This window comes from Nansenia antarctica (assembly GCF_963989245.1).
Source record: "Nansenia antarctica genome assembly, chromosome: 4".
Lineage (NCBI taxonomy): Eukaryota > Metazoa > Chordata > Actinopteri > Argentiniformes > Microstomatidae > Nansenia > Nansenia antarctica.
Genome location: NC_137689.1, coordinates 22,795,012 through 22,809,303, shown reverse-complemented (window position 1 = coordinate 22,809,303; position 14,292 = coordinate 22,795,012). Strand labels below are relative to the sequence as shown.

General features: G+C 42.9%; 1 protein-coding gene across 1 annotated transcript; it reads right to left on the bottom strand.

Annotated features, from left to right (window-relative positions):
* Window positions 1-4,212: 4,212 nt before the first annotated feature.
* LOC308156915 (creatine kinase M-type) lies at window positions 4,213-7,128 on the bottom strand (the record flags this gene model as incomplete). Its single annotated transcript, XM_080530368.1, has 7 exons — window positions 4,213-4,391; window positions 4,546-4,735; window positions 4,842-4,965; window positions 5,136-5,307; window positions 5,912-6,044; window positions 6,209-6,363; window positions 6,936-7,128. The coding sequence occupies 7 exons, from the start codon at window positions 7,126-7,128 to the stop codon at window positions 4,213-4,215; spliced, it is 1,146 nt and encodes a 381-aa protein (XP_080386494.1).
* Between the last annotated feature and the right edge of the window lie 7,164 nt (window positions 7,129-14,292).

The following is a 14,292-nucleotide window of genomic DNA, read 5'->3' as shown; positions in this document are numbered from 1 at the left end:
GAGAGTGAGAGAGAGAGAGAGAGAAAGAGAGAGAGAGAGGAACAAGGGGCTGGACCCAAGAGAAAAGACATTTCCCAACTGTCTCTTACGTGGCTATAGACCTTCCCCCCTATCCACCCCCGTCTCCCCTCCTTCACGCCACACAGACTCAAGCACCCCCTACCCACCCCCCACCCCCCTCCAGCCCACTCACCCCCTCCACTGAACAACGTCACCCCACTGGATCTGGATCAGCGGGAATCCATCTTCAATGTTTTTTATTGTTACTCTAGCCATAATGACTCTTACTTTTGTTATTGATGTCATTGTTGTTTTTACCATCACCATCACCTCCACCACCGGCTGCATTCTTGTGTCTCACCGACGAGTCACTCACATTCGTGTCACCGTATGTATTTTCTCCCATTTTGCATCGATACCGACTAAGTAGTTATCTGAGGACTTTCAGTCACCTGTGGACAATTATGCACAATTATTAAGGGAGATGATCAGTGGTTTGACCAGCACCCCAAAAGGTTGCTGTGTTGTTGTTTTTTTTGGTGTGTGTGTGCACAGTATGAGCTAGGTGAGATTATTGGCAGCGATTGGACAGAACCTTGAATCAGCCAATCAAGGACCCACATGATTTCCCACCGGTATCATCAACTGGATACGGTAGTGGGGGACACTCACTGATACGCCTGAATCTATACAAACACTGTCCCAAATTGAAAAATGTATTGTAGATGTCAGCTACATCTACTATCGGTCAACACACACCATAATACGCAGATTTGTTAATGCATGTCAGAATATACATTGGTACTGTACACATATTGCTTTTCCTGCAACATTTTAGATATCAGCGCCAATATGAAAATGTAATCTGTTTTGATGTGATTGATAGTAGCCTACTACACCTTTCACCCCTATATCTTAAGATAGCTGTAGTTTTACTTGCTAGCTATCCCTCATCAAAATGAAATCAGCATCGCAAGGGATGCAAATATACAGAAGTAGGTCTACACACTTTCGCTCCTTCTCATATCAGAAAGGCTGTGTTTGTCTTCTGACTGGCTGAGATCAATGTCTGTGTTGGCACTTGTCATTGTCAATAATCTTATCAAGCAGTTTTTTTAGGCATTTTTATCTCTTACGACCGCAACCACAAGATCTCTCCCTTTCCCCTTTCTTCAATAGAGTTGCATTCAAGTCATGAAACAGTTCTGGAGTTGTTTCTCAGCATTTCCAATTGAGTCTGATTGCAGAGAGCTTTCAGTACGCTGGCTATGCTAGGAGGTACATGTTGTTTGATGCACCACTGCAAAGCAGTTCATTGCAGAGCATTGTCCATGAATCCCTTAATATGCCAAAATGCAAAGCTGTCAGACTTCATAGTGTTACCAAACTGGGAACAAGTCATATTATTTCAGTGCAATGCAATTGACTTTGGTTCTATTCTGTGCCATGTGATTGATCTTCAGTCATCTGAATACATTGACGTGCTCAGCTGAGTAGAGCCGTGTTGCTACAGCAACCGTCAGATCCCCGTCCCACTGTCACACACCACTGCTGCTCTGACATCCTGAAGCATTTTGGCATTGGTGAACTTTGATTAAACTAGCGTGTTTATTGTTGGTAACTGTGGGCTGTTGGGGTGAGGGGGAGTGGACAGATACACACGCCAAGGCAGTGTGGACGGTGTGTCTTCCTGTTCGTCCAGCTGTCTTTGACGTCAACCGTCTTTTACGCCTAACATTCAGTACATGTTCAATGTAAAAAAAAAACTACAAAAAAACACGAAAAAGGTTTTCTAGTCCCTCTCCCTAATTTGAGTAAATGACGTACTGTGATAGTGTAGGCTACAGACACCAAGATTTATGGATGGTGATTTACTATTATTGCTCGCTCTCTCAGTTGTGGCTTTGCTCATGGTGATCCCCCCCACCTTGCCCCCTCTCTACCGACCCTCAACCCACCAGTTCAACAATAACACATCTCTGATTTGAGCGGTCAGATCACCTTAAATGTAATGACGTTTGATCTCCTTTTCAACTCCATCCTCACAACGAGTGTTTTCGCTTCCTCACGTCTGTTTGTTTGCGATCCTCCTTTCATTTCACCCGGAAACACTCGGCTGTGACCCACTCACAGACACGTCGTTGATTCATCTCTCTGAGCTCCGCAGTCTTGTTGTTGTAGTCTGCTCTGGCCCAGGACAGGACCCCCACAGATGAGAACAGTACTACATTACTCCTCCTGAGCAGCGCAGACACAAACACAGACGCCTGGAGTCTCAGTTCTTGTCCCCCTCCCTGGACGTTATCATTGTGGTGTATATTAGCATTAGGTAATATAGACCTCAATGCACTTTGCTTTGACTTGAATCAGCTCCTTCCAGTGGAATCTTGGGTAATACCCAGACCTAGCCACTGGAGGGCGCCAATGTCTTAAATGTGAACACTTCAATTTATGGATATTTGCACAGGTACTTTATTTATTTTTTAGAATAATATCGTAAAAAAAACTGGATTTATATCAGTCAGTTTATGGCTGTATATAAAATATATGAATATAGTATATATCTTAGAGCTCAAGGTTTATTTATAGCTAGAGCAAAGGAAGTACTTCTAGTTTAAAGCAGTTTCTGTCAATGACAATGGGGAACAATACCAACCTGCAATCCTGCATGACTTTTGAGTTTGGAATTTAGGGAAAAAATGATTCACACCAATGGGTGGATGCTTTATGAAGTAAGATACAGTCCGTTTATGAACATATTAACACACATCGAACTGGACATTGTGCCAGCTATTTTCCCCCTGTTATGATTACAGATGATAGGTTTTGGGTCAGTTCCAATGATTTCACTTTATATTTGGACAATTTTCTTTCCTCAATTCAGAAAAGAAATATCCTCTGGATACTCAGAAATGTAATTTTAAAGCTTCAGAGCTTCTTTCTTCTTTCTCAACTTCAATTACCAAATTTAAATTCTAGCACTATCAAATGTTTTGAATTCAAATTTGCTGTCAATTACACTCATGGAAGATTGAATTAATGTTTGAATTCCAATCTCATTGGAATTCACACTACTCCGGGTAGACCCTGACATATATTGAAAGCTTTGGGTTGCATTCAAGCCATATACATTTATCTAAGTTGTTACTGATAGAAAGTGAGCATCTGGCTGCTGAGCATTTACATGGTGGCTGCTGAGGTGAATGGGGGAAAAAAATTGCGATCCCACCTTCTGAATAAATTGTGTGATTTTTATCTAGGTGGAATATAGCTGACAAACCTATGAATTGACCAGATCGTGTCACATATAGCTGACAAACCTATGAAATGCTTTTAGAAAGAGAGTTCAGTAAGTGCTGGTATGTCTATCAAGAGACAGTCTGTCAATGGTGTAGATGGTTGTTGGCTACAGTGTTATTTACCCGGGGGCTCAGTATTTAGTAATGTGCACTGTCCTGCTGGAACTGTTTTTTAACCCTTAATGTAATATGCAATAGAGGCCAATGAGATGGATGAAGAGAGGTGGTTGGACCTGGATGCTTAATTCTACACCCTTTGACCCCTTCAGAAACAACATATAATGTGAGATTGGTTCCCAAAGGCCCTGGAGCTTTTGGCAGACAGAGAAGTGAGAACATGGAACTGATGAGAAATAAAATTCACAGATGTTGGCGCTGTTTCTCTTGGTTTTTGTTAGTTAGTGACTGTCTCAATGGATTTCTCTGGTTGCTAATTCTTAATAATCTCTTGATTCTTGCTCATATTGTGAATAATCATCCATCTTTATTTTGATAACCTCACTATTTATGTTGTTGGGGTGGGAAACAACATCTTAATTGAATGCAGCATTCACGTATCAATGTGTGACCAAGAAAGACCAATCTGCCTACAACTAAATGGTTTCTTGGGGCCAGGTTTATTGAATCACAGTTTCAATAATTACTTTTTAAAACCAAAGTTAAAATGTAGGTGATTCCACATCTGCCAGGCAAGCCTGACTCTGTGGAGGTTGATCCCAGGACGTTACCAAGGTTACAGGTTAAGTGTTACCAAGGTTACAGGAGTAAGTGGAAAAATGGCAGAAGCGAAAAAAAGTACAGCAAAGGAGAGAGGAAAAAGTCAAGTCTCTAGGTGAGCAGCAGTTTCCAAAGCGTGAAGGTTGATTTGCTTGATTGCACATGATTAGACAATAGAAAAACAAAATGTCCCTTATTACTTCTGGGCAGGGATCATGCCATCAATGGCCTCTCCCTTCTCCAGCTTCTTCTCCATCTCCACCATGAGCTTGACACCATCAACCACCATCTGGACCTGGTCCACCTCGGAGGAGCCCAGACGGTCAGCGTTGGAGATGTCGAACACTCCACCAACGGAAGCGGTATCAACACCACCTGGTGACAACAGGGAGAGAGAGAGAGGGGTGTAAATCCATGTTGTCCAAACATTGTCCCAAATGTTGCAAATATACAGATGTTATGAACAAGCCCATCTTACCATTATTATGCTATTGTTGGTGTTTGTGTGTGCCTGTCTGTGTTTGCGTACCTGTTCCACGCTTCTGCAGACGCAGCCTCTTCAGGATCTCCTCGAACTTGGCATGTACGCTCAGCTTGGGCAGCTTGACGTGCACTCCACCACGCAGGCCAGTTCCCAGGTTGGAGGGGCAGGTCAGCACGTAGCCGAGATGCTCGTTCCACATGAAGCCGTGGTTGTGCTTCTTGAAGACCTCCTCAATCTGTCAGATGAGAGAAATCAGATTCTTCAACATTCTCTCTTTAACACTGAGTTTTCATGTAGTTTCACAGACTTAATTATGGGTTAAGACTATGGACCATGCATACCTTCAGCAGGCCAGTGCAGAAACGCCTGAAGACCTCCTTCATGTTGCCACCCTTCTCCATAGCGATGACACGCAGGTGATCCTCCTCGTTCACCCAGACCAGGAAGCTCTTTGCATCGTTGTGCCTGGCGGGGGACATCAAGTTAGGCATAAATAACATATCAACGTTGTCAAGATTCAATGATCTCCCTGCAGTGGTTAGGCAAGGGTTACATCTTTGTATAGCTTTGTATTGCCCTGATGTAGAAGATTTTTTTTAATTATTATTTTCAAGCTATGTTGAGGCTCTGCTCACCAGATGCCTCTTGCGTCGGGCCAGTCACGGGCCATACCAGCGCCCAGCAGCAGGGGGGAGACGGGCTTGTCAAACAAGAAGTGGTCAGCGATCAGCTGCTCCTGCTCAGCATCGGTCATGGCCTTCAGGGGGTAGTACCTTCCTTTGAACTCACCGTCCAGGCTGTTCAGAGCTGGAGGAGCACAAAACAATAGAAGATCAGATAATTCTCCACTCTTAATACATAAGTATTCCCGAGAGTTCACTGCATGGCAGCCATTTTGTACCAAAGTACACTAGTCATTGCAGCCTGGCGGTGAAGATTTATTTGTTCTCTTTTACCAATGACCTACCCTTCGTTAAGCGTAGGCCCAGCTTAATGCAAAATCTTGTGCATGCATATCTGGCTAATGATACAGTAACTGTAAGGCTCACATACAGAGGTAAAACACTAGAGGGCACACTCCCCAAATTGACTGATTATATGTAGTCTTCTTCGTTGTCTGTATTTTGATTGGACATCGAATGTTGATTGGTAATTCACTGGAGTGGTCACTTAGAATCCATTGGAGTGGGGTAGTATCAGCACAGCTCCAGTGTCTCAGGTCAGTAATTTATTGGCACCAGTAGATGGCGTCATGTCCCTAAAAGCCATTTCCAATCTGCAGATGAACCTATTGAAGAAGAACCAATTGGCTGATGCCAACTACGCTCATAGGAAGTCCCACCCTATTTGACTACATGGCACCCCTCATGCTGTCACACATGTAATGAATGGGAAAGGTAGCTGAACTCACCCTCAACAGACAGCCTCTCCACTCCTCTGCGCTCGCCACGGCTGTTGTGGGGGGGCAGGGTGTATCCCTTGATGCTGCGACCGGTACGCACGCGGCTACTAAGAACGTAGTTGGGGTCCAGGTCGTCACCTCCCTACCGAGAAGGACAAAGCCACACACAAAACATGGAAAACGTTTGATAGGAAAGCGTATCAAATAAGCCTGTGATGGCCTACAGTAGCCCTATGTCTCCCAGTGAGTTGCAGTATTGATCTTATTAATGTTCTAATTGAATTCGAATTAAAGTCCAAAGTCTACCTTCAGGTTCTTGTAGTTCAGGTCGGTCTTGTGCTTGTCTGTGGGCTTGTAGCCACTGTGACGGTCTGAGATGATGGGGTCCAACAGATCCTTGAAGACCTCGTAGGACTCCTCATCACCAGCCACGCAGCCGACGGTCATGATGAAGGGGTGACCTAAAGACAGGTAGAGCAGAGGAGAGGGGGGGCGGAGAGAGACTGTAAGACAGAAGCAACTCTACATTGGCACAAACTGGCATCAATACAGCATGGTTTGGTGTTACTGTATGTGTCCCCTAAAGTGAGTCAAATATACTAGGCTGGCCCAGGCCTTATCTATACTAGGCTGGCCCAGGCCTTATCTAGACTAGGCTGGCCCAGGTTTATCTAGACTAGGCTGGCCCAGGTTCATCTAGACTAGGCTGGCCCAGGCTTCATCTACACTAGGCTGGCCCAGGCCTTATCTAGACTAGGCTGGCCCAGGCCTTATCTAGACTAGGCTGGCCCAGGCCTTATCTAGACTAGGCTGGCCCAGGTTTATCTAGACTAGGCTGGCCCAGGTTCATCTAGACTAGGCTGACCCAGGTTTATCTAGACTTGGCTGGCCCAGGTTTATCTCTGGAGTAATGCAGCTGTGCAGCCCAGTTAAGGGTTTTGATTCTTGGTCCGTGATAGTTGAGAAAAGGGGTTTAGATTTGGTTTTGTGTTTGCAGTAGTTATTGCCTATTCTCAGGAGGTGTGGCACTCACCAGGGTTGTCAACACCGGTCTGGATGACGTCATCCAGGGTGAAGCCACTGGGGGTCTGCTTGTCCCTCAGCTTGGCGTACATGTCCTTGGTCAGCACCTTGGCCATGTGGTTGTTGTGCTTGCGGAGGTCGGGGTACTCCTCCTCATTTTTGTAGTTGAGTTTGAAGTTGTTGTGGGTGTTACCGAAAGGCATGATTGCGTTTCTAACACTGCAGAGGGGGAAAACACACACATGGTGCAAATGAGATTAGGAACCCTGGAGGAATTGTTGGTACAAAACCAACAGGAGCATGGAAGGAAGGTCCCAGCCAAACATCTCAAATGTTTTCTGGGAGGCCTCAGCTGGACAGCTGCAGTGTGGGCACCACTATCCATGTTACACACGCCAAGACGACACGCAATGTCCACGTCCACTAGATCAAGTTTCTGTTAGGAATAGATAAGGGGGAGGAGCACAAGTGGTTTGGGTATTTATAAACCACCCCCCCCCCTCCCACACCCTCCTTTACCACCAACTTCTACCTCACTTCAAACACTCAACATTCCTTCATTCTCTTCAACCCTTACCCCCGCCCCCATCTCTCTCTCTGAGACACACACACACACACACACACACTCCTACCCGACACTCTCTGCTCTCGCTCTTTATCACACCAATATAATCACATATGCAAAGCTCTTAGATGATGATTTGCAACCTCTCTTGAAAAATTGATTCAATAGATCTTGATGTAACCATTGACGCACCTGCTGTAACACCCATAAGTTACAGTAATTTAGCAATGGGCCATTTTCACATTATGTAATTACATGTTTTGCTTTATCCATAACTGGCCTGTTGGCTTGATGCCCAAAAGTCAATTAAAAGGGCCAAAAGCAATCAATGGACAGCTGATTACAAACCTTAGATTTCTTAAATTATTATTGTATTATTGTATTATTTTTTTACTTTATTTAACCAGGAAAAGTCTTTTAAAAAGAAATTTGGAGGCAATTCCAATTCCATTTAGATTTCCAAATATCTGCCACTCTTCCCACATACCAAATCCTAAGTAACTGATACAATGTGTTAAATGTTTGGTTTTTACCTGCACACCAGATACGAAAAGAAGTAACAGCTCTTGGGCCCAGATCCTGTTCACCCCAGTCAAAATTAGGGTCACCCAGCTCTATAGGTATTTGCCCTCTTCTTATATCCTGGGCTGACATGCAGCCATTGGCTGGACCAGTTTAGTGTATGTTGGGCTCTCATTGGCCAATGCCTGTTTCTGACATACTATTCTGTGTATGTATGTACCCTATACATCAGTGGGTTCTGATACCTTGCCAGTGACCACTGAAACCTAGCCACTGGCGGGCACCAATGTCTTAAATGTGAACACTTCAATTATGGATATTTGCACAGGTACTTTATTTATTTATTTGAATAATAACATTTATATAAAAATGCTTAAAAAAGGATTCATATCAGTCTGTTTATGGCCGTATGAATGGTATATATCTTAGAGCTCAAAGTTTATTTATTAGCTAGAGCATGGGAAGTAATTTGATGCTTGCATTTGGTCAACACAAATATGGATTGTTCATTAATAATGACGCAAGACACTCAACTCAACTCAGCCCCTTCTTCCGTCATGGGTGTAATTTGACACTATGCAGACAAAGCTGTGTTTTATTTTTGGACTGGAAGGAGTGCACTCATAGGGAAACAATCCACTTTGCGTTGGTGAACTTCCCTCACCACATGATTGCTTATATGGGGAGCACCATGTGGTCAACTTTCTTCATCATCTTCTGTGATTTGAGTGGGTGTATATCAAAAGTTGGTGATTCACTGCCACATGCTTTATTATCAGCTCAGCTCCAGTATCTCAGGTCAGTCATTCATCATGCACCTGAAAATGTACAATCGATAGATAAACCTTTTGAAGAAGAAGACCATGCATGCATCGATCCAATTGGCTGATGCCTTCCCAAATCATAGGAAGTCCCATTCTAGTTTACTACATGGCACCCCTAAAGATGTCACTGGGTCACAAACGCAATGAATGGGTAAGATGGGTAAGATTCAGTCTCTGCTGTCATCCATCCTTAATGAGCGATTAGAAAAGTGAACTGGTTATAAGCAGAACGCAGTTGCGCGCGCACACACACACACACACACACACACACACAGAGAGAGAGAGAGATGGGAGGGTAGAGGAAGATAATCATTAGATGTTGATTCTAGAAGAACGCACCAAGATGGCGATACATAGAAACGTGTACCTCGTCTTTGAAAGTCGAGTTTTAAAATCTCTCCCTCAAACTGATTTGATGTACAGCCTGCAGTTTTGTTAGTTGTGCACTCTACCTCTCTTTCCCCTTCTCATGCTGTCCCTATTTCCACCTCTTTCACCTTATCTGTCTCTTAACCACTTTATTAACTTAATTAAGATATCACCGGGGGGAAAAAATACTGCCCTTCACCTGATGTTCTTTTAACTTATTAACATAATATAATTATAGCCTACATGGGGTTTCTGCTTTGAAATAGATAGCGGAAGTGTCCCTGGATCAATGGATTTTCAAGCATGGCAAGTGCGTTCAGTCGCTGTTATCCCATTGCGTTTCTTGTGAATGTCTTAAAACTCTTGACACCAGTCGATGCCCAAACAGAGTCTCCACCAAAAAGCGTGCATGGGAAATAGAACAGCATGTTTCAAGGTGCTAGCAGTTAGCCATCTCTTCTTGACAAACCATTCGTGTTTGAACGTACGGGTCACTTTACCCCCAGCCTGAAGCAGGACCAAGTCTTCTGGTCTGTGTTCTCTTACAAACAAAATGTAATAAACTGCATTCTACAAATAATCTACACAATTCAGTGTTAGCTAGCTAGACAGACATACAGTAGATCAACTGAATTGCTTTGTGATTATTTCCTGTCACATCAGGCCATGTTAATGTCATTAGCGTTTAATATCTTTTCACCACCTGTTGCTAGGTAGAATTCATTGGGCAGAAACATTTAATCATTTTCCCCTTCTTACACCAGTCACGCTCACGTTCCCCTAGCAACAATGGGGCAGGGTGCTCCGCTGCCCTACAGCAGAGAGATAGGACAGGGGGTGCAGTCCTCAGTGCAAAAACACACACACACACACACACACACACACACTAGATACAGTTCCAGGTACTGTATTGTGTTCTGATTAAGGACCTAGAGTCTCAGTGAGGGTACATTTGGCCCCACTCGCTCTGCTTAAACCCCTAAGAGCAGAGCTCCCCTATGGGGAGGTGCTCCACCAAATAGAACGATAGTTACTGGAGGTAGACTCCAGTTCTATGAGTGGAGTGGGGGCCCCTATAGGGCTTCTGGCCCACCTCGACTCAGGTCGAGTGACAGGACGAGTGACAGGTGTCACTCCCTTATATAGCACCCATAAGGGGAAGAGACATAGAAAATCTTCAGTCACTGGATACCCTTAGCAGTGGAGGCTCCTCCATAGAGGTGGAGGAGGCCTGGCCTCCCCAATAATTTGAGAGAAGAGAGAGAGATTTAAAAAAGCAATAGTTATATTTATTTTATTTATTTATTTATTTAACATATTATATTATATTAATATTATTTCCGTTTTGTTCATAAATCTGAATTTTTCCATGGCTAAAACCCAATATTGCAATTGTAAAGCACCTACAGGCCAGAATCCCTATCCGTTTCTATTGAAGGAGGCCAGGCCTCCTGTCGGAAAGTCCAGGCCTCCTGTCGGAAAGTGGTTTCTCATAGAAGTCAATGTAATGCAATTTTTCTCATGGCAATATTTGATTGGCCAAATCACTGAAAATGGGTGGGCACAGGAGGCCTTGCCTCATCATGCATTGAGTCCAGGGCTGAAAGATTGACATTTTGTTCGTCCAATCACATGAATGCCAGTCACTTCAGTGCAGGACACGCTAGAACACCCATGGCTATTATCCCTGAAAATAATAGCTCATTTGGCCAAATACTTTAGCTTAAAATGACCTCGGAAGTCGGCGAGATTCTGGCGCGATTTATACATCGAATAGGTAGACAACATTTAGGATTTATTGAACAGTTTTATGTTTAATATTAATAATTAATAATTGTATGTAGTATGTTGTGGTGAATGTTGTGAGCCTGAGCAGAAGGGACAATAGCTGCTGCAGGCGGACCATGACCCATTGTGCAGGTAACTTATTACATATGTTGTTTGAGTTCTATGTTTTGGTGCATTTTGTAAGAGTCCACTCGTGGCGTTGCTAGCATTCGCGAGCTAGGGCATGGCTAGTCAGTAACGTCATGTTGCATTCCACGTGTAGTACCTTTTTCCGCCACACGCGTGTATGAGTGCTGTTCTGCAGGATAAATATTAGAAATGGATGAAGTATTGTTCTGAATTGTATATTGTGTGTCTGATTGACATAGTGTTTGAGTGCTTTTGACATGTCATTGATTGTATGTAGTATGTTGTGGTGAATGTTGTGAGCCTGAGCAGAAGGGACAATAGCTGCTGCAGGCGGACCAGAGATTCATGCCAATTGTTTTGTTTATTTGATGACCCATTGTGCAGGCAATAAAAGCTGCTTCATCCACCATCCTGAGAGTGTCCCAATCCCTTCAGTACCGCCAAACACAAATTAATAATTTTTAACATAGACAGATAAGAAGAACAGGGAACATTCCATCGCGAGTGAAGCGAGCAAGCGGGAAAAAAATTGGCCTCCTCAATTCTGGAAGTCACCAGCCTCCACTGACCCTTAGGTAGCAGTGTAAACCACTAGGACCAGAGCTCCCCTATAGGGCTCCGCTACATTCATAGAACTGAAGTCCATCTCCAGTAACTATCGTTTATGGCTGTATAAATGGTATTATATCTTACAGCGAAGTTTATTTATTAGCTAGAGCATGGGAAGTAAATTGATGCTATGCAGACAAATCCATGTGTCAATGCATGTTGCATTTGGTCAACAGAAGGATGGATTGTTCATTAATAATGACGCAACAGACTCAACTTTGCCATGTCTTCTGTCCCAGGTGAAATTTGACACTGCAGATAAAGCTGTGTTTTATTTTTGGACTAGAAGTCAATGGGATATGTCGCATTTGGTCAACAAAAAATATGTTTTTCATGAATAATATTGGGCATAGCTAAGCAACCTCCACTTTAACAATGCCTAGGTTGTTAAGATGGTGCTGAGTCAGCAAGTATATGTCATGTCATGTTTCTTGCTTCGAGAAAAACTGTTTTGAAGTTGTGCCTATCAACCATTCATAAATATGCAGATTGCTCTCGCCTTGGTGCACTGTCTAGGCCTTCTCATGAATACAATCAATTCATTAGTCGACCCTTCTGTCTTGGTGGACAATGATTCCCATAGAAAATGTGTATCTTGTCATATATTAACTGTCTTTGTTAGAGATACAGTGGGGTGCAAACATTTGGGCACCCCTGGTTTAAATGCCTGCTACAATTAATCTCCAAGTGATTGAAAGCAAACCTGAACACTAAATGCTACAAAGTTAAACATGACACCTTTCTGCAAATCGTGAAGCAAGTTTTTTAAATGATAAAAAAGGAAAAGAGCCCTGTGCAAAAGTTTGGGATCCCTTTTGGATTATTCTTTGTTACCTTTTGAGAAGATTATTACTAAGGCCCAGACAAACTCTCGCAACGTTTCAAACTACCCATTTCCACTGTCAGAAACATCATCAGAAAATGTTTTTCTGACTTTTATTCTGAAATGTTATTTTTCTGACTTTTATTCTGAAATTTTATTTTTCTGACTTTTATTCTTAAATGCCTATGAATGTGACAGTGCTGAGCTGCTTGCCTGTGCCTTTCATTGTCATGCTGTCCCACTGTCTTGTCTACGTAACCTTATGTCTATGTCTGTGTCTGGAGTGCCCATGCTGTGCTTCACTGTTGTGTGCCGCCCTGTGATGTACCCTGTCCTGGTGCATGCTGACTGTAATGTAGCTCCATGTGCTTTTAACCCTGTAATGTGCATGTTGCTTGTAAGGCGTTGTGTTGTACTATGTTCGGCTTTGATGTCTGTGCCTCTATGTAATATGTGTGTTGCTTTTACGCCTGCCTAACCAGTACTTTGTTGATATTTGTTGATAGGTTTCCAAGTGCCAACTTAACATCTGGCCAGGGACTACGGACTTAAACTAGCCTTATTGGCTAACTCAGGCATATTGCATTTGTGTCTCATATGTATTTTAATATGCACTGTCCCTGTGAAATAAACAATAAACTAAACTAAACTACGACCTCAACACAAAATTAAGCGTCTGAAGTATGCAAAAGAAATCAGATCAATTGACCTGCAAGTCGGCATCCAATTTAATGTTCAGACTTTTCTTTCAAAAAAATTTACCATATTTTCCAGACTATAAGTCGCTCCGGAGTATAAGTCGCATCAGTCAAAAAATGCGACATTAAGAGGAAAAAACATATATAAGTCGCACTGGACTATAAGTCACATATAGCTGACAAACCTATGACCAGACCGTTTCACATATAGCTGACAAACCTATGAATTGACCAGATCGTGTCACATATAGCTGACAAACCTATGAAATGCTTTTAGAAAGAGAGTTCAGTAAGTGCTGGTATGTCTATCAAGAGACAGTCTGTCAATGGTGTAGATGGTTGTTGGCTACAGTGGGGCTCAGTATTTAGTAATGTGCACTGTCCTGCTGGAACTGTTTTATAACCCTTAATGTAATATGCAATAGAGGCCAATGAGATGGATGAAGAGAGGTGGTTGGACCTGGATGCTTAATTCTACACCCTTTGATCCCTTCAGAAACAACATATAATGTGAGATTGGTTCCCAATGGCCCTGGAGCTTTTGACAGAGAAGTGAGAACATGGAACTGATGAGAAATTCACAGAATTTAAGATTTAAGCATCATCCATCTTTCTTTTGATAATCTCAATATTTATGTTGTTGGGGTGTGAAATAACATAGTAATAGAATACAGCATTCACTTATCAATGTGTGACCAAGAAAGACCAAGGTACCTACAACTGTATCTTTTCATGGGGCCATGTTTATTGAATCACAGTTTCAATAATTGCTTTTTGAAAACTTAAGTTCAAATCTAGGTGATGCCACATCTGCCAGGCAAGCCTGACTCAGTGGAGGTTGATCCCAGGATGTTACCGACTGAACAGGCGACAGTGGAAAAAAATGGCGGAAGGAAGAAAAGGAAAGGAAAAAAAGAAGTACAGCAAATGAGAGAAAAAGTTGGAAGGAAGAAAAAAAGGGTGAGAAGAGTCAAGAGTCTCGAGATGAGCAGCGGTTTCCTCTGCGTATCGGTTAGTTGACTTGATTGCACATGATTGGA